The 25,600-nt window shown below is 37.0% G+C and overlaps 1 protein-coding gene across 1 annotated transcript in view; it reads right to left on the reverse strand.

Annotated features, from left to right (window-relative positions):
* Nucleotides 1-25,600, reverse strand: part of LOC122792759 (phospholipid-transporting ATPase ABCA1-like) — a 2,266,772-nt gene that overhangs the window by 196,360 nt on the left and 2,044,812 nt on the right. The window contains exon 42 of the mRNA XM_044060333.1: nt 13,363-13,469. Coding sequence (XP_043916268.1) covers nt 13,363-13,469 — 107 coding nt within the window. The remainder of the gene's footprint in view (nt 1-13,362; nt 13,470-25,600) is intronic.

Consider the following 25,600-nt stretch of genomic DNA (forward strand, 5'->3'; position numbering starts at 1 on the left):
ATTTGCTGGGTGCATTGCTGGTGCTTGATATGGACATTTTGGTCAGCTGCTAAAAGTTAGACTTCAATGGATTTGATGCCTTGCCTACTTACCTGATATTTTACAGTCCAGTGCATTAACAAGTTAAGCCACAGGAAAACTCATACTGAGGGAGTCATGAAACCACATTTCACTGAAATTTTACAAGACCATTGAAACCTGAAAACTGAATATTGGAAAACAATATACTAACCATCAGGGGATTAAACCCCCTCTGTCAGTGTGTTGGCAATGTATGCATCACTGCAATGTGCCATGTTAGCAGTCACATACACATACTATGTTTATCTTACTTCATATTGGCATGGTAATGTATTTTTGCATGATACCAATATTTTGGCAGACTGGTACAAGTTAAATTTCAAGGCATTTGAGCACCTGCCTGCCTAGCATACCAGCACATTATCAAGTAAAGCCACCAGAGAGCTCATAGTGAGAGGGTTGGAAAACATATATTGAAGGGAATGTTAGAACAATGCACAGAGATGACTTTATTTGCCCCTTGTGGGCATGTGGATAGTATCTGTCCATGTTATGACTGTCTTATATTTTGGAAATGTGATGAAGGTCAGAGATAAAAAGGGAAAGTAAGGACTGGGAATAACAGAAGGTAAGCAAATACAGAATGAGCAAGGAAAAGGATGAATCTAGACTAAATTAGTTTGTAAGTGCCAAACTCCATAGAACATTTTATTAATTCCTGGCAGGAATGCTTACATTCTGTGGGGATGAAGTACATGATAGCAAGAAAAGAGATATATGCCTGAATGAAACAGGCTTTTTTTACTAATATTCTTCACACAAATACACAAGCATGGCTTGCCATGGAAGCATTCATAGGAAAGGTTTTTAAAAAACACAGTTCAGGGTAATTTTAGAACAGTGCTGATGAATGAACTCTTCATGTTGTAAAAAAACATACAACAAACAGAGGATCAACCCCCCCCCCCATCTAGTGTACTGACAAGGTACACATCACTTCAGGAGTACAGTGAGCTATGAAGATTGTTACAATGAAACTATGTACTTCAGCTTATTTCAGTAGTGACTTGTGATGCACATCAACAATCAGCACTTTTGAACGACAGATGCCAAAATCTTAGTCTGTTCAAAGGATTTTTCTCCATTTTTTTTGCCATAAAATAAAAACTCTCCTTCTTCCGTTGTTATATAGGACCACCAACTTTCCTCTATGCCAGCCATCATGCAACATATAACCACAGAAAGATGAGTTTAATATATGAGCCCTTTTTCTTATCCTTTTTTTTTTGTTTGCCTATCTTTAAACCAGAATAAAGACTGGAAATGGGAGTATAAGTCAGAGATGAAAAGGGGAAGCAATTGGATGACAGAACACTAGGTGTACAAATGAGGAATGAGCAGGATGGAGGTGGGATAGGAGCCATACCTCTCAACTTCTTATCTCAATAATTATAATTGAAGTGCAACAATAGTTGTAATGATTTAATGACCAAACTCTTCAATGATTTGTCAGAATTCTTTACATTTTATGAGGAACAATTGTATTCAGTCATGGTTACACATTCATTAAAGGTCTATGAGAGGTATGGGTAGAAGTTGTTTTTTTTTTTTTTTTTTTTTTGTGGAACAGATGCCCTTTTTTATTATTGAGAAGGGAGAGCTAGGGTAGGAAGTCACAGATGTAAGAGGTGGGTAAGAGGTGGAGCAAAGTTCACAGAGAAAGACAGACATGACTGACAGCATATGAGGTTATAGAATAAGGAGAGAGGAATACAATGGTAAATAAGTTTGATAACTAGAGAGCAGACAATGGTATGGAGAGGCTCATTTAACATACAGGATGGTTATAGGTACCAAAGGGAGGAGAACACTGGGACTGAGGATAAGATTGGGTGTTCAGAGATGCAGTCTCTGTCAGCTTTAACTTAGTGATAGATTACTCCTCACCCTGGGAACCAACACTAATGGTCCTTACACAGGAAATGGAGGCAGCACTGACTTGGGATATGACTCAGTAAGTCATCACAGCATTGTATCTATACAGCTGAAGCAGGCATCAACCTCCTGTCTAGTGTCTCCCCTCATGGTCTTCCAATTCCTGGTGGATGACAAATGTGTCACCTCCACTAGTATTGTTGCCACTGATTAAAATGTACCATCCTACACAGCAGGGCAACATGATGCAGGTAGTACAGGTAGGGCTAGAGGTGTGGAGGCAACTATGGAAGGATGGGCCCGAGATTGGGTGTGTTAGGTATCTCTGGTGGCTGTGGTGCTGCTGCTGAAGCCAGCCATTGTTGGTGTTGTCTATATAAAAGGCTGTGCATGACTGACACCAGGCAAGGTAAACAACTTTAGATGTATAGCAAAAATATCTGCCCCTGGTAAGCCATCTTCTAACAATGTCTCACAGTGTCCCACTGTAATTATTTTCTATATACATGCATTGCTTGCACCGGCCACATTTAAAAGTTCCAAAGCTTCCAGTGCATGATTTTTATCTATTCTCTCTAGAATTCTCTTGAAGTTTGGTTTATTTAGTTGTATTTTTGCTATACATCTAAAGAGTTTTACCTTGCCTTGTGTCAGTCATGCACAGCCTTTTATATTGGCAAGACCAACAATTAAGTTAATAAACATATTTATCAGCATCTGCATAGCATTAAAAAAGAGACAACAAAAGTACCCTAGCAAGGCATGCAATAAGCTGTGAACATTTTTCTATGTTTAGATTTTCCATTCTTGAATGGACTGCAGATGAAAACAACAAAGGGGACTGGTAGAGTTTATTATTGCATAAAGAAATATGTTGGCATGTTATGTTTGGATGTCATGAGCGTACCAGGTTTAAATGAAGCAGTATCTGTTACTAGTGAACTGAAATATCACGCTTCTAAACATTGAGTTTTGACTGCATATTTTAAAGTTAATTTTTCTGTGCCAGAGTATTCACCGGTGGAGTGCTCTTTTTACTTTCAAAGCGGATATTTTAATATTTTTTGTTTGACTTGTTCACAGTGGTTTTCAGTGTTACAAATGTTACTATTGTTTTCAAACAGCACAGGTTATTCTTAAATTGCATATGTCACTTTAAGGATGTTGGCAATCTTTTTTGATACAATGTTGCATACTTCCTCTTTGTTACATAATTCCAGTTTGATACAAAAACAGGCTGTTTGAGTGTTCTCATGATGTTATGGCTTTTTTAAGTCATTTTATTTCTTTCTGAAGATGTCTACGATAAGTTAGATGAAACTGTTAATATTTTAAATGTTTTTTCAATGAAAGTCATACTCGGGACCATTTGGCTGTCCTTTTGGTTTTTGGATTTTACTTGGCTTATGATCTGCACTGGCTGCTTTTCCTGTTTGGTTTTAATAAATAAATGTATAAAAGCGAAAGAAAGGAATGAAGAGGACCAGGGAAGAGATATACAAAAAGAATTTAATTTTATTATGAACTATGTTCGTACAGTGAACAGACGACCTACACAATTATGTCTTCAAACTGTTGTTCTGTACAATTATATTTGCAGGTGTAAGGGCATATGCCAAAATTCATCAACATTTACAGCATGATAACTGCGGGAATAGTTTATCAGCCAGCATATCTGATTTGTGTCAAGGGATGTTATTGCAGTTTTGACAGCAGTACAACTGTACATATACTGATCACACAATATAAATGCCAAGCACTGGTGATACACATTGGGACGTGTACTGCATATTGTGAAGTGAAAGGTTAAGTAATAAATATGGTTAAGACATATACTGGCCTTGTAACAGTTCAGTGGCATTACTGGGACTGCGGGTATAACATTCTGCCATGACAATAGTACATTTTTTGGGAGGGGGATTGAAATTGAAAATCATAGCTTTCCTAGCAATGTCAGTGCATTCTGACTTAATATGATGAGGCACTTCTACACCAATACAGGGGGTAGTATGCAGAAGCAAAAGTCTAACATTGCACAGACATACTAAATCCAGTACAGTACTGTATATCAGTACTGACAGTTGGGCTCCTTCTGTATAAATGTTATATACCATTATCCCTACATGCTATAACTGCCACTATGCAAATAGACATAGCTTTTACAACAACAGCTATATTTACCCCTTTGCTTTCTTAGGTGCTTTAGTATGCCCCTATGCATCATCCTTTTCCTTTTAATCTCTGTATGGGCTAAAGGTAAGGAAAGAGCAGAAAAAAATGGTGAATGGTGCCATGTATTGGCAGGGTTCTAGGATAGGTAAGTTATGGTATACTTACAGTGCCTGAGGTTATGGTTGCACCTTAGTTTTATCTTCCCATTGGCCTAGGAGGTCAGGCTTACAGTATCGCAAGTGGTGAGTGCACCCTGCCCTCATGTGTGGGGGATGCCAGCAACATAGATGACAACCATAGCCAGACAGTTCTGGCATCAGTCTTATACGGTACTACAGCATAGGTTTGTAGGAGTCTACAGCTGTAATGCTTATGGAAGATGTCCAGAAAAGATATTGGACTCCTCCTCACACCATTTCTGTGCTCTCAATGTAGCACTAAAGTCACCTTCTACAGCCATACTTATCTCACCTTCAATGATATCAGGAAAAATGGCAGTCACTTGCCACCCAAACCAGTTCTCATGTATGCCATCCTTTCATTTTTTTTCCAAACATCTTTATTAAATTAACACATATGACAAATGTAATATTACATTTATATAAATGAAAAGCATACAAAATGATATCACTTTAGTTGCAAACTGCTAACATCACAGACACCATTGAAACAACTGTAGTTGTAAACATTATACATCACTTATAAATCATCCACTCATCATTATCAGTTAAGCATTATATGGCTCATTCAAATCCTGCCTCTTAAACCTCATTCCTGCTCTGCATATATTGTTCCCACAGTTCCCATTTTTTCCTATGTAGTTTGCTCCTTCCCTTTCTAAAGATCCCAATTCTAGTTTATCTCTGGTACTATAGTCACTACTTCTAGTAAATTTTGTCTAGACTTTGATTTCTATTTTCTAGTAATTGCTTTTTGGCAGCCACCATAATTAGACTCAGCAAGGTTTGACTATGTCTAGGCAATTCTAATCCTTTGAGCAATTCTGGATAACGAGGGGAATCTCATTTGAACAATGACTGCCAATATAATAAAATATAGGTACTGTGTTACTATGGTTCTAATTACACATTAATGCGTGAAATATGTCAGTCCCCCAGACCAATTTTTGCTCCTGGAAATACATACTCAATAGCAACTCCATTCTCATGTGGTCAGCTATAGCATGACAATTACTCTCAGTCTTCCATTTATAGGTTGTGTAATACTACCTCTCATAATTTTAAACAAATGGGCAACATGTGTAGTACCTACTAAAAGATTATCACAACTTCAGCTAGGAGGCTTATACATGGTTAATGTGCCACTTTATAGTTATAAAACATTCTTTTGATGAATTAATATTATTCAGTGTTATTTGCCATAGGTATCACTTAAAAAACATTGCTAACACTTAAGTGTGTGACTGACCTTTCCATGTGAAAATGGGAAGAACATGGCTCTATGAAGCATAAGTGGTGGAACATTCCTTGTAATCAGGGGTATAGCAAGCACATTCCAATTTGTAATCACAAGCTCTTAGTGCTAACCATCTTAGATATATATCACTTAAAAATGGGCACATTTCTCAAAATGCTGCCTCCCAAGCACTTAATAAATATAAGTAACATTTTCAGCTGTTCTCCCTAAAACTATTACAAATATTGTTTTTAGATTAGCAATATTGTACCTGTTGAAAAAGGCATTAATTTAGACAGTTGTAGACATAATGTCACCTAAACAACATGATGCGATACTCAGAAAAAATGTACTCCCCAGAGTACAAAGAGTATGCCTGCTTACTAAGCTTTAGTAGATGGCCAATTTTTATAGTATGACTGTTGTTAATTCCAGTGGGTTCCATGCTAACACAACTATGCCTACAACACAGACACAGAAAGAGACATCCACCTAAGCCAAAATTTACAGAAGCAGAAATGTGGTGGTACCAGAGGCCGTATGTATCCATGGCTCTTTTCAGTGAATTTAGCCAAATGATCATTCAGTAACTATTTCTGGTGGGAAGTTGTCACCACTGTTAATGCTGTGAATTGTCAGGATCTTAACTCATGACACTGTTGACCACTGACTAATAAGATCCATGCTGCTACCCACAAAGTAGAGGTCATGGCATATGAATGCACAGCAACAGTGGCGGGTCATCTACTGAACCACATCTTACACAGACAGAGGAGTTCCTGGCCTCACTTAAGAGTAGTACCACCTTCACAGGGTTCCCCAGTGTGGTGCTAGAGTTTAGAGCAAAGCTGGATAGGCCACAGAGAATTTCAACTGATGATGTCCTAGGTATGTAGACCTACTACTACTATCTGCCCTATTTTTACCTGTTAGTCACATTACCGTTTCTAATACCTATGAGATTTGTGTCATACAAGTACATCTGGCATCCCAGTGCAAGACACTTTTGTGCAATGTATGGGCAGGGTTATAACTCAATATCATATCTTTCTAGTTGGATTGATATCAGTTGCATGTATAGCTGTGGTACTACATCATACTAACACTGGATATGTTTTCTTTTGGTGTATTCACAGGTGAGTCACTTTCTGGCACCAGCATAATGAAAAATCTGTAACCCTAATAATGATGGTAGGAAAGAACTGTCATGTGTCAGGGGATGCAGAATATGTGTGTTAAATATAGGGAGTGTGACCTCTGCATCCTTTCCTCAGAGAATGGACACAGTCTCTATGTCTGTGTATACCCAGGACACACTACCATTTGAGAATGGACAGGTTAATGCTGACACTGTAGGTCAAGGAACTGTAGTGGCTCCCAGAAGAGAAATGTTTGAATCTGCCTCTGGCCATCATGATTTGGAGGGTACACATGGGGGGATGGGTCTATATTAGAACACCGAACATTCAAAATGTTGAGTGTTCTAATATCGACCCATTTCGAACGCTGATTTTGCATATTAGAAGATGTATTAATTTGATTTTTATGCAGCAGTTCAGTCGTGTTTTTAATTGGATGGATCATTGGAAGATCAAGCAACATTATTAAATAGACTTGGGTTGACACCTTTTGCAAAGGCAAAACCTGGATCAAACCCACACACTTTGTATCTCTCCCTACCCCCATTCCACCACCTTTCACCAACCAGTTCTCTACCTACTACCCTCACTTCCATACCCAGTTTGTGATGCAAATGGGCGCATCACTAGGAGGCAGAATATCTTTCTTTAAGCCTGGCTCAGATACCTTAATGAAAGAAATCAGATTGAAGATGCATTTTTACAAACTGGCTTTCTGTTTGTGCCACCAAACATAAACCCAGAGTTTTACAGTGATTTCCAGACTAATGGTCAATTGTTCTTATTTATGTATTGTCAAGAAAAAAAATGGCTAGGTCGCAATCCTACTTGTGTCTGTATCCCTGGGTAATGATTGAAATAAAAACAATAAACGTGTAAAACAAAAACTATTTTAAAGGTGCAAAGCTTAATTTGATTGTTTGAACATTTGTAGTGAGTGTTTGACAATACCAAACCTACTACTTCTCATTTCATCACAAACAGTAATGATAAGCAGGCATTTTGGTTTGTTAGACACTAATGGACCTTCAACACTATTGACAGCTGTCATTAAGATATAACCATCTTTAGTATAATGCTGCACCTGGGTTTGTAAGACATATTTCTTTAAGTGTTTGGCAATGGAATAGAGGTTTTCATTAGGGAAAGGTCTTGGCGCAAAGGAAGGAAGGGGATTTGTGGCAGTGGAGATATAAAAACTTGTTTGATTGTTGCAGGTAGGCTCCTCATTGTGAGTGAAATATTGAAGATAGGTTTTGTTGATTTGGAGGCAGTCATCTTGAAGAAGGCAGGGTATAGGGTGAGAGTTCCGGGTTGACCACAGTTTAGCATTTGTCCAAAATTTTGCAGATATTTTTTGTAAAAATAACTCCACTCACTAAACATTTCTCAGTCCATTATGAACCCAGTAAGTGCTTTCACTGGGAAATGAAAAATGCATCAGGACTTCTTCAGACTCAATAAAAATACAATTTATACAGAACTATTTATAGGCATCACATCAATCGTCTCAGTCGCATGATGATCATGTAATATGTTGTCATTTAAGTTTATATGTGTATTTCTTTGCCTGAGATACACAATGTGTATCACTCCATTTTTCACTTTATTTTCACCGCCAGCACACGATGGATACCGTTAATATTGAACTTGATTATACTCCAGGGACGAGGGAAGCAGTAGTGAACTTAGAAGATCTATTACATGCACAAGCTAACCCTTTATTGGCTCTGGACCTTTCGCAAACTGAGCATGTCACTCCCGTAAATACAGAAGGCTTCAACATATCTGACTTTAATCTTGTATCTAAAACATTGGAGGACGGCATGTATAAATTACAAAGATATGCCTGGCAAAGGCAACACCTAGAGGCTTGTCTTCATTATTCTATTGTGCCGAGAGGGATGCGAGTTATGTGTATGCCGTCGTACGGAGAGGCACATCCAGAACTCCTCAAAAAATGGCAGGATCTGAATATTGACCTCGGACACAGGTATATCAGGCTTCTCCTTGATTATTTTACACCTCTAGAAATTGAGTTAAGAGATAAGGTTGATGCTAACTTTAAAGACCTTAGCCATCGTTTTAAAGCAGAATATTGTACCCGCAGACTACGTAATATATGTTTACAAGTAAATGCCTTCAGCGAGAGACTGAAGGCAACAAAAATGCGTAAGCTACAAAGAGACTTTCAAGATTTTAAATTAAGACAAGTATTTGTTTGGCCAAGAGGCAATAATTCAATACAAAATGAGAATAATAGTGCAAATGATAATTTGAACAATATACAGCGTTCTACTTCTGTAGAAGGCACTTCTGTTGTTAACATTGTCAATGATAACATCCTGCCAACCAATGCTTCTTTGCCTATCGCTAGTTTAGAGGGGACTAATAGTAGTTTCATGGTTACTAATGTGACTAACACGCCCCCTCCGAACCAACTAGCGCTACAAAAATCCGCTATTAATCCAGGAGCCAGACCGAAAGATTCTAACATTGTAGTTCCTTTGGGCTCCTCATCAAAAAACTTTTTACCATACCCAGTGAAACAAAGATTCCAGCACAGAGGACGGTCCACAAGTCGAGGCCCAAGGAAAAGGAAGCTATCCACGGAAAGCTTCCAATCAACAAGACGAACAAAAAAGTGACTGGTTTACTATATAACCATTCTGACTATAACTTTTCTAATGCTGATATTTCTCTTTTAAACCGTGGTCTGAATTTTATTCCAGCTTGTTCTGACACATTAACTGATGTTTTAATTAATTTAAGATTGTTCTGTAGACGAGTAGCTTTAAAAGTTTTCTTTAAAGAGAAACCTGATCCTAACAAAAATGTTGCATCCATTGTTTTTAAACGGAAAAGCACTTTTATGCCCCCACTACCTCATAATATAGAATGCTTTCTACATATTTGTGAACAGGATTTTTATGAATTATTTTCCACTAAGATAAAACCTGGTTTCTTCAATCTAAACCCAGAAGAATTTAATTCTTTGAAATGTTTAAAACAATGTGACAAAATCTCTGTTAAACCTGCCGACAAATGAGGTGGGATTGTGGTTTTAAATAGAGTTGATTATAATACTAATATGGGCTTAATGCTTAATGATGAGACGACATATGTAAAATTAGAATTATATAGAGTGAACACAATAATCAAGAATGTACATGATATGTTATATGATCTGCTCATTTGCAGACAAATTAATGAAGATATGTACAGCTATCTTCTGGTAGATAACCCTACCATACCCATTATTAAAGGACTCCCGAAAATCCACAAGAATATTTATCCTATCCCACTACGACCCATAGTATCAGGCGACCACTGGGTCACTGCTAATGCCTCTTGTTTTGTAGAGTTTTTACTCAGACCAGTGGTCGACTCTTTTGATACTATCTTAAAAGACACTTACCATCTACTAGCTTGTTTGTCAGAGATACAATTAGACATTCAACATCATGAATACATCCTGATTACCTTGGACGTGAAAAATCTCTTTACCTCAATTCCCAATGACTTGGGCATTGAAGCCATAAGAGACATATTAACTTTGGATAAATCCTTTTCAAGTGATAGACAGTTACTTGTATGTCAGCTATTAGATGTGATACTAAATAATAATGTATTTATGTTTTTAAATGAGTATTATCTACAGAAATGGGGGGTGGCAATGGGTACCCCGTGTGCAAACACCTATTCCAACTTGGTTGTTTTGGCTTGGGAACGTTCTTACCTATTTACCCACCCCCTGTTTACACAGATAAAAATATATAAACGCTTTGTAGATGATATTTTTATTGTATGGGAAGGTACAGAGTCTGATTTTGTAAAGTTTTTGAATTATCTTGAGAGCACATCCACTTTTTTACGCTTTACTATGGAATGTTCCGCCAAATCCATCAATTTTTTGGATGTTACACTAAGTATTAATGAGGATGGCACCATAACCTCTACAATTTATAGAAAACCAACATGGAGGAATACACTCTTATCTTTTGACAGTATGCACCCTAGGTATGTTTTTCCTGGCATCATCAAGAGTCAATTTATTAGATTAAAAAGACTCTGTAAAGACCCACACTCCTTACAACTTGAAGCAGACCATTTAGAATCATTATTTAGAGAGAGAGGCTATGATTCAGGGCTAGTCACAAATACCAGGAACAATGTTATCAGGACTACATTGACAAGAAATCAAGATACAAATACTATAAACAATAGATATTCTACAGGATGCAAAGATTTTGTACCCATAATTTTGAATTTTACTAGCATCATTAATGACATCAAGAAGGTTTTTTATAACAATTGGAAACTACTCACTATAGACCCCTTTGTCAAACAATTGATAGGGGACAAGCCACATTTTATGTTCAAGAATAGCCCGAATTTAAAACAGCTACTATGTAATGACAAATGTACTAGTGATGATTTAAGTTTATTATCTAGTAGCAAGAAAGGTACTTTCCCTTGTTATAACTGCAGGAGATGCAGCTACATTTCAAAAGAAGTAGATTTTAAACATCCTACTTTGAGTTATATTTTCCATCCAAGGTTCTATGCTAACTGCTGCACTAAAAATCTCATTTATTTGGCCACATGTAAAAACTGTACAGCGTTTTACATTGGCCTAACTAAAAGGTGCCTAAAAGACAGAATTTATGGTCATCTTTATGACATCCAGAAGAAGAATGAACTAAATGCATTAGCTAAACACATTTTGGAACAGCCCCACCATAACTTTGATTTTAAGGTACTAGAGATAGTTACACCTAACAAAAGAGGTGGGGATAATTCTTTACTTCTAAACAACAAGGAGTTAAAATGGATATTAAGATTGGCTGCACACATACCCCCTGGCATTAATAATCAAGTTTCCATTAAACCGGTTTTGGAAGCTAGATAAAACTCTACAAATAAATATTTATTAATGGTGTGTACTCCAGACTTTTAACTTTAATATATTTCTCTATTGATTTTTTCTATTTTGTACCTCATGTACATTGTCTTTTGTCAAATCAACTTTCCAAAAAATTTTTTTCACTTACAAATGCTCAAAAGTTTTTCCCAATAGTAGTACCTTAGTAGTTGTATTTATTCATGTATAAATTTATTTAGTATCACAGTTTTATCATATTGTATCATGTCTACTTTGTTCATTCTATTTTAAGTATCACATATACAAAATCTATTCATTTATAACTATTTATTCATCTATTCATCTATTTATTCATTTATTTATTTATTTATTCATTCATTTATTCATCTATGTAAGATGTATAACACACATAATATTTTGATGACACACATTGTTCGGCTTTTTATATGTATAATTTAATATTTTTCATAAAAAATTTTTTACATTTATTTCCTATATATCATATCGATTAATTCACAAATAAACATATTTACTTATATTTATATACATCATATTTATACATTCTATACATTTACATTGTAATTACATGTATGTATATATATATTAAAATTTTTATATGTAACATTCAATATTTAATATTTAATATTTATTATTCAATATTTAATAATTACCAACACTTGTTTAGATATATGACACTATGAACAATGATAACTTATGATCTTGATTAATAATTGAATATACTATTATACTTATGAATTTAATAAACAGTAGAAACATAATTCATTGGTGCCATTAATATCGGAGTTACACTCTATGAAACAGATATTTATTTATTCATTCAATTATTTAACTATTTATTTATTTATTTATTTATCTATTTAAAATTAAAAAATTGTTGTAGAGCAACTTGTATAGAGCAATGCTCGATACACATGTTATTATGTTCTGGTATTAAATGTGTTTTAAATGTGCTTTTCCACATTATATATCAGGTAGCTTAATTTAACTCAACTTAATTTAGTTTTCACTATTTTTGAAAACACTCGTCGTCAGTACCAACTTTTAGTGCTTACCATTATTACTGACTATTAGCTGTAGCATGGTGTATGAACATCTTAGTCCTTTTGAAAATTCAGGCTCCCTTTAAATGGAATGTAGTAACCAAAAACTCTTTAATTAGTCTTTATTAACTTTTTAATTGGAAAATTGTGTGAGTTATTTGTTTTAATTTGGCGCCTTTTTTAGATTTATCTGTATAAATAGATGTTTTGAATTTTATATGCATTGTCTGATGAAGCGTGGTGGTGACCACGCGAAAGCGCTTACAATAAACGTTTTTGGTGTTCGTATACGGGATTATCTGCTACTTATTGCAAAAAAGTGAAATTTATAGCTCTTGATTTATTGACTTGCTGTTGCACTTTATATGCTTACTGCATACTGAGTAAGTGAAGTTACTGCTCTTGATTTACTGTTTTGCCGCTGCACTTTTTATGAGCTTTAAGTCCGGATTGGATATATCAGGACTTTACACAGTTTCGTGGTGAGAGAGCCTGGTTGTTTCCTTCATTTCTTTGCCTGAGATGGTTGAGTTCAGTGGCAAAACATACTCACCAAGATATGTTGATAAGAATATTCCTCTTATACACTTCATTTATATCAACTTATTTCTCACAAAATATGTAACAGTTAATTTTTCAATTTATATACTGATATAATCACTGTAATGAAAAAAGTTACAAAACTTCAGGTCATATCACTTTTATAAAATGTGAGAGCTCAACATCATATTACCTGTATCCATTTAAGAATGCTTCTCCACTGGTAACAGATATGTCACCTGTCAGCATCTTGAATGTTGTTGTCTTACCAGCTCCATTTACACCAAGCAGGCCAAAGCACTATGGGAAATAATAAATCGTATAATTACTTTTTTTGTCTAAGGCATTAGACAAGGCAAGAAGAAAAACTGGATATGAGCAATAACGAAGCTCCCTCTTTCAAGTTTTGACAGTGTTATGAATGTCATTGAGGTTTTATCTGCTAATGTCCATGGATCCATTAATCCATTCATACTCATCTATGTACATTTTCCATAATTAGTTTTTACATTTTAAGATTATAGGGATTGCTAAGATTGTGTTAAATACAAAACATGCAAACAGAAAATATACAGTAGAGGATTCATTAAGAACCCCAACAGAGGCTGTATGCCCTGTGGTAAAAGGCTCTGTATACAGGTAGTGGTGATTTGCAATTCATAGATACATTAGCTGCAAGGAGGAAAGACCTCATTACAAACTAATTTGAATGTCTATAAATCAGATTTAACTATCACAAAGTACAGGTCAGCACTTCTCATGGTAGTTAACTGTGACTGCTACATTGTGTAAGCACAAGAAATCTTCCCTCTCAGTCACTCTCCTGAATATGCATACACCATATACTCCTGTTGTCAGAATGTCCATGATATCAGCATTCCCATGCCTACATATTTCACAAAGGATTACACTCAGTCCACGATGCCAGACAATAGAGTTTCACACTTCATAGCCTTCAATAAATGCCTGCTATGGCAAAAGTCATTTATGAGGATGAGAGGTATGCTTGGCCTCCCTTGTATCATATGACATCTTGCAGGTATTACATAATGCTAAGCTAAGCTACCCTCCTCTCTTTATACACACACACACACACACACACACACACACACACACACACACACACACACACACACACACACACACACACACACACACACACTCACGCACAAAAACACTTGCTGCCTTAAGTTAGTGCATTTGGCAAATGCAGGGGTCTCTTGTATCAGGGACACACAGTTCAAATCCCCCCCCCCCCCAAGTATTTTTTTACAGATTTTTAAAGTAAATCCCCGGTGTCTATTGGTGGCAAAAAGGATTTATATCATCTGTGGCAGGCAGGGGGGGGGCAGTGTTTGAAGGTAGTTTAGTGCCATTTACAGCACACTGCTTATCAATCTTGCCTAGTGAATCCCCACACCTTTTTCAATATCTGCCTTACTGGTTAAGTGCTGCTCAGATACAAGTAAAGAGTTTTCCCAGATGACTCATGGTCCCCACCACCTAGTGTTGCAGACTCATTAATTTAAGGGTAGTACAATGGCTTCTCCAACCCACCAACACACACACACACACACACACACACACACACACACACACACACACACACACACACACACACACACACACACACACACACACACACACACACACACACACGCACACACACATATACAATCACACACATTGTTGCCTCACTTACCCTCCCAAAACTTCTACTGCTATCTTCCAGACAGATGTACACTCACACATACACTCATAGATGCAGCACCTTGTATAAACTCATGCACACACCACCAAACCCTATCTTACCCAGGAATCATCTCTACTAGATTAATACTACTACAACCTGGAAGGAGTGGCCATGTTAATGTACACTGCTGGGTGATACTAGGAATTGCTCACTGAGTAGATGCCTTCCTGGTGACACTTCTGGGTGGGGGGGGGGGCACATGGCTAATTAGTTCACCCCCGGACTGCCTTGTTAAAATCCAACATGACTGTAAGTGATCTCAACATGGTGCAGCACATTTTCATTGAAAATCACCATGGTAGGGCTCTCTATGAATTCCTAAATGTCTCATGGTAACCTTTATGAATTCAGGCCACAGTTTTTCTTCCATTCACATTCACTGTTGCACTTAATCTTTGGCAAACCCTTCAACATTCATTCTTACAAATATAACCGCAGAATCCTTGTTGTCTGATGATGTCCAAGGCATTAGCATAGCCAACATATCTTAAGCCAAAAAGGGTGCTCAAATATCTAAATTTGTGTATTTCATGCTTTTCAGATTTTTTTTTTTGAATGGGCCAAAAGAAAGGTCAAGGCAACTAGGGACAGTTTTGATGAATATTAAGAAGGCTTTCATCACTCTGAGCTGGAGTTTTTTTTTTAACTTGACTTCTTCTTCAGGTGTTGTGCAAGTGTATATCTAATTTTTTTCCACATTTAAATGCTAATCCTCCCCTTACTTTAGTTGTAGGCCAAGTCACCATGGTGCTTGCTACATGTTCGATGTTTTGTATATCTTTTAGAATGGGGACGATGTAGATAATTTTTAATATGATTGTGCTTAGGGGTTGTATATAAAATAAAATTCTGATTTCTGCCTTCTACTCTTTTGATGCAGCAGTTATCATGAAAGTGACCTCTGCAATGTAGTTTGCAAATGCTTTGTCTGTGTGTGTTCATAGGTTCATAGACTAGTACTAAGCTAACTGCCCTTGCAAGTTATTTTAAGCCTAGCCAATTATCCCTTTAGAGACTCAAACCCTGCACTTTGTGTTTGTAAGGCAAACACATGTGTGTGTGTGTGTGTGTGTGTGTGTGTGTGTGTGTGTGTGTGTGTGTGTGTGTGTGTGTGTGTGTGCGTGTGTGCGTGTGTGCGTGTGTGTGTGTGTGTCTCCCAAGATATTCTCCCAGTCATACCACTGTAACTGGTAATGTTAAAACTACAGACTAAGAAGGCTATTTCACTTCAGTAATTTATTTATGGGAAAATATCACCAAAATAGAAAGAATGGTAGATTTGGTTAGTCACACTAATTTCCATTTCTTTATATGGTTTTTGCATGTATGATTCATTCACTCTTTAATACAATAGTTGGATTACTGTGGGGATAACAATCTGATGATGCAAAATTCATGGTAGAATCAATAGCTCTCAAGAAAATGCAAACCTTTAGACATAACCCTGTTGATGGACATCTTCTCTACAGCCCTAAAATAGCACAAAGCAAGTAGCAGTATATAGACTGCATATCAAACTGCCATGGGCCATGGTTAGGAGTCACACAACTTTTTTTCCAGAGACCTGCTCAAAAGTCTTTTTCTCTATGTCTTCTTTATGGACACTTTCAGCTCTAAGCCTGCCACTGAGTGTTCTGCTCTGTGCACTTGGGTTGTCACCTTTTTAAAAGTTCAAGCAGTATGTGAAAAAAATTTCTTCAGGTTTATTTCATCCATATGTATCCTAGTCAGTGGGCGCAGCTTGCTGAATACAACTGGAACCTAAAAACACAAAGAGGGTCCGTCATTAATCAGTGACATGATCCTCAGTGGAAGATAACTAGAATAAAGTGGTTTCACCAACAAAGATTCTCCTGTACCTTGCATCTGGGAGATGACACTTACCCATTGTACAAAACAAAGAAAATATCTTGAAAAATAAAGAATAATCTAAATTTGGGCATGTTGTTGGTATCATTGTATGTAAGGCTGTACTTGATTATCACTAAATGATGTGGATAACATGGGGAGAATGTAAGGAGGTAATTTGTTGTAGCCATGTCCTTGGTTAACTCATCAACACTTGTAAGGTGTGGCATGTAACACCTCTTACAGTCTGCAAACACATCCTTGCATTCCAGAGCATTTTCTGAAAAATCAACCAAAAAGCAGAAGACAATTAAAGCTTTTCTACCGAAGGATATGCCAGATTAACAATCTTAGTGTCTTTTTTTAATTAAGCCTTGCTGTTTCTAATTATGCCTATTACAAGCTGGTACTATACAAAATAAAAATGTGCCATAGGCTTGAATAATCAATGTATATTAGGTGATGGTGACATTATAGATGGTCAGTTGCATGGCAACATTATCTAAAACAATCACACTGATATGGTGCACCCATGATGGTGAAAGATGACAGATAAGTAGTTTAAGGTCTGGAGATTCCTTTTCAGCTAATGCAATGTATATGGATCACAAAGGTGAAATACAGCTACAAATTGTGGAAAATAAAAACAGAGGTGTGGAAAATAAGTGTGTGTGTGTGTGTGTGTGTGTGTGTGTGTGTGTGTGTGTGTGTGTGTGTGTGTGTGTGTGTGTGTGTTTGTGTCCGTGTGTGTGTGTGTGTGTGTGTGTGTGTGTGTGTGTGTGTGTGTGTGTGTGTGTGTGTGTGTGTGTAAGAGACTTGTTTATTGCTTATTTATTGTTATTTACTTCAAAGGCCAGCATAATTATGTGGGATGATATAGGAAGCACAGTCTTTGCAATGAAGATATTGAATATTCTTCTGTTATGTAACACATATTTTCTTTTAAAACTAAGCATGTATATTGTTTTTATGTTCATTTGGGAGTTCTGACAATTACATTAGAAATCTCTTGATCTGCTTTGTGCATATTTGCCATAACAAGTTGAGCTTTACTATTTTCTCAATTGCTTCATCCGTGACAGAAAATTATATTTTCTCTGTCATTATTGAACTGGTCTTTAGTACTATAGAAGGGGCTTCTTGCACTCCTTCAGTCCATTTATGTTGGAATTCTTTTGGTATGTTTAGTCTTTTGCCCCTTAACAACTACCTTCCACTTTCAGATACAGTTAATTCTGACTTGAATTTTTCGTACCTACCCGGTGTCTCTGCACCAAAATTCTCACTCTCATGTTTATGCCAAGTGCCACCAATATTATTTCATGTTTCCAAATTAAGGCCTTTTTGGTTTAGTCTTTGTGCCTGGTTGTGTCAATGGATTAGGAACACCAAATTCAGCAATCCTATTAATATAATCATCAGCTGTGAGCATGTCTTTCTGCCTTTTCTGCTATCTTTACTAGAAGCCTTGAAAACTAATCAGGAAAATTGTTTCTTCCTCCAATATAGTTACAATGAGTCAGCACATCTACATTTTTATGTAGCTTTTTTCATATGTGAAGGCAGGCTTCAATTTGGGTTGCAAATTAAAATTCATAGTATTGATGGTTTATAATCAGTATAAAGTGTACCGTAACCCACACAATGGATAGATTTTCTCTTTCGGTCTTGACTATATCATATTTTAGCATAAGACAGTGAGCAGCTTGCATATGCTTTAACTCCTTTGTGCTGTTTTGTATCTGGTTAAGAATGCACCACGTCCTATTACAATTTTGAAACTACATTCACTTACAGTAAGTTATGATAGTTTATATCAAAATACAGCATTATGGTGTCCGTACCTATACCCATCATCAAAATCTGTTATACCTCATTTTGTTTTTTCAGTGATAGAAGAATCAACTTGCATTATTATTATTATTATTGGTTCATAGTTAATACACGGCTAGATGCCCTTTGTGCACCATTTTAAGACTCACTAATTTCCCTTCCAAAATTGAGAATCTAGTCTAACTTGTTTGTGTGTGAGGTAAGCACCTTAATCATTATACTATGGACTTGCAATTGTGAAAAATCATTGACATGGCTTGTACTGTAATCTGCCAGACTAAAAAAAGTCTCCATTTCCTGAAGGTATCACTGCATGCACTACATACATTCCCTTCTTTGAAAATATAAATTTGTAGACTACACAAGCTATATTTTCCAGTATACAGTTTTTATTTATTTATTTATAAAAGACCATTCACTTTCAGTCAATCCAAAACTTTGAAGTTCTATCATATTCTCTGTAACTTTACCATTCACTAATGCCATTGCTACAGCTCTTTAATTTCTGATTACTTGGAGCACAGCACAATAAAATATTTCAGTTCCAGAGTTGGTTTCAAATGTCATTGTTTTACATGTATTCAAGCCAATGTGAGCAGGCGATGCTTTAATGTTTTTGCTACTTTGGTAAAATTCATTTTGGTGATATCCAGAATCTATGTCCAATTCATACCTCTCAACCTCTTAGAGCAAAAATCTGGACAAAGCCAAAAATAATACGGGGACAAGGGTCCAAATATATGAAATATTTTTAAATATTCCTCTTATTAACTTAGAAAGTTGACAGAGTAACAGGCTTTGCATTAACATACATTTTCTGAAGGCTATGAAGGCTGAAACTCAATTTTTTGTTGTTATTTGGTAACTTCTTTCTTTAATGATTTGTGAGAAAACCACAACATTTATGAGGAACAGACCAAAAATATGAGGCAAAAATCTGGACATTTTGCAAATATCTGGAGAGTTGAGAGGTATGGTTCAATTTACTGAATGTTTTTGAGCCATTAACCTCACTTGTGAGGCAATTCACCATGCGTGAGGTAGCTTTGTTAGCGATTCTCATAATCGCAAAAATGCTAGCTTGAAAAAACCCAAGGTATGTAAACTAATGCATTCTCTGTAATATCCATTTTTTATCAGATTTTTTAATTATTTTCTAGTTCAGTAAATGAAAATGAATTCTTTGAAGCTGTTCTGTTGAAGTCACAATGTGGTATAAAGTAATTTTATCAGATTTTTTTTATTGTTCAGGCTTTCTAGTATCATCAAACAAATGTTTATATTTTTTGGAGTCCCCTCTGTTTATTTTCATTCAAGATGCTAGTAGTCGTTCCATACCAACTGAGTAAGCTGTAATGCCAATCTATAAGTTCCTTCCCAACTCCTTCTAAAACATTAATAATGAAATATACTTAATTTTTCTTTCCCTCCCACTTTTGTTATGAAACAACCTTTTATTTTAACTGTTCATGTCAAATCCTTGTATCTGTGGCTTGGGTCTTGGCTTTGGCCTCAAACTACTGCAGTCTTCCTATCATTTTATGTTTGTTCCCTATGTCTGCCATTTCCTTTCATCTTCTCATGCCATATTTTTACATTGACTTCTGTCTTCTTTATACTTTAGTATAATTGTTTTTGTAGACATAGAGAAAGCATATGACAGGGTGCCTAGAGAGGAGTTGTGGTATTGTGTGAGGAAGTCGGGAGTGTCAGAGAAGTATGTAAGAGTGGTACAGGATATGTACAAAGGTAGTGTGACAGTGGTGAGGTCTGCGGTGGGAGTGACGGATGCATTAGAGGTGGAGGTGGGATTACATCAATGATCAGCTCTGAGCCCTTTCTTATTTGCAATGCTGAGCAGGAGCTTTCCTTGTTGACAATGACATGAATAAAATGACTTAAATCTGCATTTAATTACTTTTCAAAATTTTCCAAAGTTTGTAGGTAGAAAACTCAAAATGAGCTCAGACCAGAATATGAAATTCGAATAACTGGCTTCTTCCATATGGAACAGTTCCATATTCAATGGCAATACAATGGCCATCTCAAACTACAATTTTGATCAGTCTGAAACTTGCAATCTTATTCACTGGGGGAGTAATTCTCTGATCAATATCAACTTGACCTGCTAAGGAAGTCAGCTCATGGGTGATTAGCCATCCGACTGGGTGGGAGCACGCAAACGTTCTGGTCACTAGCTTAGAGTACCAGATAATTTTGTTTTGTAGTTTTAAATTATGCCATTGGATGCAATGTTAGACTATTTAAGGAAAATTAACAGGCTGGTTATAAAACATGTGGCTGTATTTTACATATTGCAGAGGGTTTGAAATGTCTTGACAAATGTTCTGCTGAAGAGATGAACCTTTTGAGGACTAATTAAGAACATTTGTGAGGTCAAGCCACAAGTGGTTTCATATCTTTGGCTTATTCATACTTCTTTAAAGAATAAAAGTATTTTATGTTTTCAAAGGCTCAGTGGTCAAAATGGTCAAGGCGTAAGACAGACTGCCTTTTGTCCCACTTACAGCTTACCTTGACAGATGCCATTTGATACATGTACATGCTTTACTGGTATCAAATGACTAGAAGAAGGCAACTGGTTGTATAGTGCTTTGCAATGAATGCAAATTTATGAAAGTCAGATAACCAGGACTTTCCATGTTTAGGATTAATGGTATTGTAGGTGTGTGAAGTATCAAAGATGAGGATACATTGATACTAACTACAAAGTTCATGATTCCATATCTGTGTCTGAGATACTCACTGCTGAAAATCAGACAAGTCAGGATGTGTAATGGTGTGCCTAGACCCAAATATTAAAGGTGCCAGTAATATCTGATATGATCTCGTATGATATAGGAAGCAATAGAGAATCACATCCATGGGTGTGTCTAAAATGTAAGGTAGTCCCCAGTTGAACATGACATGTTATCTTGAAATGTTACCTTGGTACTGAGTAAGCAATTGGAGCTTGCATGGGATTTTGAAAGGTACCAGCTAAATTCTGTGGTTCTATACACACAACTGGGTTTACAACAAAACTTCCTGACAGAGTGGGAGGTCCTTGCTAGTACTATGGAGGTAAGCCTTCATAGAAGACCTGCATACTTCTGTGGATACTCTGTAGTCCTCTTAATGCATGAGGTACAGTTGGAGTTTGTATCTGAAGATGACAGAGTTGTCTTAATGTTAATATACACTGTAGAAAACAAGACTGCCACTGCTGTTTGTGCATCTACCCTAACCATTTTGCACTGTATTCAGCCCTGATGATAAATGTGGTGCTTAGCAGAATACCATGTCATGATTAAGCAGTTCTAGCAGCTGATTTTAGTACTCATATTGTAGATAATGAAATATGTAGAAGGGACAAAATGATACCAAACAGAAATACTCAAAGAACAGTGTAGTGAACCTCTTACCTAGTCTAAATCTGACTGGTGGCTGTCTGTCCTGTTGATGGATTGTGCACAACAGACACTGTGTTCAACACAATTGTGCTCCTAGGTACTTGATAACAAAGCAGCTTGAACCAAATGTTAATTCTACATGTTGTGCTTGTACCATGTGATGTGAAGCTGTAAAGGCACACAGGTCAGCAGAGGTGCTGAGCTCGCTACTGCTTTTCACTAAGTGTCGAATTGGTCATACCAACTACACCAATGTGGACAGACCTAGGAAGCTCAAAAGTGTAGGGAGGGTGTCATGTGAAATGCCAAATGTTTCTTCAAAATGGGGGTTGTTCAGTTCCCACCTAAACTTCTCTTATATACCTGGATATGTTTGATATCAAATCCAGGTAAACCCTTATTAATATGTCAATAACTAGGGCATTCTCAAGGAACTCTGGCAGAAGAATGTTTGTTGCCTGTTATGGCAGTATACATAGAGACCACTGGTTTGCTACAATGGTGAAGAAAGCTGTCAGGTTAAAGAAAGAAGCTTCCAGTGGAATGTTAGCAGGGAGAATGGCAGAGGTGGTGTTCTATGTCCAGACAATACCAATCCATCAGGAAGGCTACAGCTGTGATAATCATCATAGTGATATCCTGCCTCTAGCTGAGTCTGGCAAGATAATAAAATGATTTTGAATAGCATTAAACAGGCTCTGGTAAATCATCTGGTAAAGTGGTGGAGGACTGCAGTTGTTCTTGGCAAAAGCACAGAAATATTGCACTCAAATGAAGACATTTTCAAGAAGTTGAAGGAACATTCTGAGGGATGTCTTAGTCCAGTGGCTATATAAACCCTCTTTTGAAAAGGAAACAACAGAAATAACCCACAAGCCTGGATCCATTTCAGTAGATGATGTCACTGTAGAAATTCTACATTTCTGCTCTGACAGGGCTGCTGGAGTGGTTGAGGTCTAAGTGTAAACACTGAAAGAACTGAACATTGCTGGATATCATGTTTATCATATACATTCAATTTTCTGTGGATATCAGAAATATTTCATCTGGGTTGGCAAAGAGTACTGTGGTCTCATATCACATTCAAGTATGGGATAGTGAAGCACTCTAATCAGAAAACCTTATTCCACAGCTTCCCAATAAATGCTTACGGAAGGGTGCTGGAAAGGAGACATCACTCATTCATAAAGCTCCTCATTCAGAAAGTGCGACATGGACTGATGGATGGTTTACATTCTGCACCACTCACTTATTATCTCTGTCTCAGTCAGACAGCTTCAGGGACTCCACTCATCTTTTTGTTTGTCTGTTGCATTATTAAAGAGGTTTCAGCACTGCTCTATCCAGTATCCTTTCAAATATTAGTAAATCATGTCCACCGAAAGAATGTGTGGCCACCAGCCACAGTCTTTCTTCATTCTGCTGCTTCTGGTACGCATCTTATCATTTTAGTAACCCCATTTTCTTTATCATGCATTAACCTGATGTTCATTTGTTGGGCTGTTCAAACCTTTTAGACTTTGACTCAGTGAACCATTCAGTTTGTAACTTAAGGAATCCAACCAGTTTTCTTGACAGTTGCTTCTTCAGCCCATACATATTCATCCCAAAAATGGTCTAAAATTTCTGCTATAAATTAATATGAAATCAAAACACCTGGGTAGTATGAACTGTTCAGTATCATAGCACCCAAGTCTATCAGTAATATCTCATATCATAAATGGACCCATAGTAGTTGTTAGCACTCATCATGTCCCCAAGATATTCAGATGCATGTCAATCAATTTACAGCACTATTATCAAGTGCCAAATGATGAAAAACAAACCAAATAACTTTCAAGGATGCAGCCAGGCATATAGAATGTACTCAGAAAAAGAACGCATTGCTAACACAGGCCAAAAGATGGCTATAACTGCATAAAGCTAATGCCAGCAACACAGATATGTAAACAGAGTATCTATATTACATTATCGAAGTTTTAGAAGTTCAAATGTCATATGGTCGACACCATATGATCGAACTTTGAAAAGTTCGAAAATGTAATAAATAAAAATAAAACAAAGAAAAAATCCACCTGAACTGTTTAAGCAGGGGGGCAAGCCCCCTTGCACCCCCCCCCGCCCTTTAAATTTACCAACTCCGAGATAGCACTACAGTGCAGAAAAGGGAAATCTTCCCATTCCGCACTGTACGGAGATCTCCGTTTAAACATTTGAACTAGTAAATGTTCGATCATATGGTGTTGACTATATGATGTTCAAACTTTTAAGAGTTCGACAAGGTGATATAGACCCTAAGCAGATTGTTTACAGATAAACTCACTTAACTGAAATGCAAACAATTGTAATTGCAGTAGGGGGCAACAGTTGGAAAAAAATCCATCATTCTTTCGGTGCCTAAGGGGCAGCATTTTTTCCTTACTTTTGCCTTTTCAGGGTGACTATTCAGGGAACACAATGCTTGTCATTGCTCACCTGATCTGCCAACACCATCCTGGCCTCCTCAGGACTCAATTCAATAAGGGCTGAGGTCAGCAAGGAGACTGATGCATACCAGATACTCATCATACTGCTTCTGCTGGGACTGTTTCTACCTATTAATGACTCCATCCTTTCATATGTCCAGCACAAGGGCGCCCGCAGGCAGGTGAAAGGGGGTGCACTTGCACCCCCCTGGAATCGGTTGGCCAGAAGATTAATTTACTTATAATTTAAAAAAAAAATGTTAAGGGCATTCTTCTTTAAGAACGCCCTTTGCGTCCAGTCATACTAACGGAACAGGTGCTTGCGACCTATTTTTGTCTTCTCCATATGTGCTGCGATGCAACCAATGGTTTATGTCTTCATCTTCCGCATTCGCATGCAGAATTTGAATTCCAGAAGCCGTCTGGACTTGGGACAAGCCGAGCGTACAAGGGAGAGGTAGATGTGTCTTTAATCTTGTGTGGAGGCTTCAGCTGAAGCTGTCAGTACTTGTTTATGTGTGAAGAATAGTCCCTTTGCCTGTAATAAGCCACTGCTGCTAGATATGGTAAATCTTATTGTTGAAGGACTACAGCCGTCGGCTAGATATTCTCTGGTGTAGTTATACCGCACAAGCTCTGACCAGGATCTGCTTCTCTGCCCCACTTTATCATCATAACATCCTGTTACTACAAAGCACTGGGCATATTATTGTAACTCTATTGCACGTGTTGTGGGGTTTTTATTATAGGAGGTGGGTGATACAGGCCTGCCCTAGTTACATTTGTCCTGGCAATTTTTCTGCCATTTGGAGTGGCCTTTCCTTCGGTCTTCCACAGTCCACCTTTTAAATGTTTGTGTAATTAGCTGCCTGGATTTCCTTAAGCCCCATTAAAGTGACTTAGACTTTAACAACTGTTGGAGTATTCCTATATATCTGTTGGTACTATATACTTAGATATGTTAACATTACTTGCTTTGGTTTGCTTTTCAGTTCTAATTCCTCTGTTACAGATTAGAAATGCCAGTCTTTACGTTCCTGTAGAATATTTAAAACTCATTATTATGGACCTAATTACCACGTTTTTTTTCTTAATGGGACAGCAATGCTATTTTTAACC

This window comes from Protopterus annectens, chromosome 2.part0, assembly GCF_019279795.1.
Source record: "Protopterus annectens isolate FY-2018-M chromosome 2.part0, PAN1.0, whole genome shotgun sequence".
In the NCBI taxonomy this organism is placed as follows: domain Eukaryota; kingdom Metazoa; phylum Chordata; order Ceratodontiformes; family Protopteridae; genus Protopterus; species Protopterus annectens.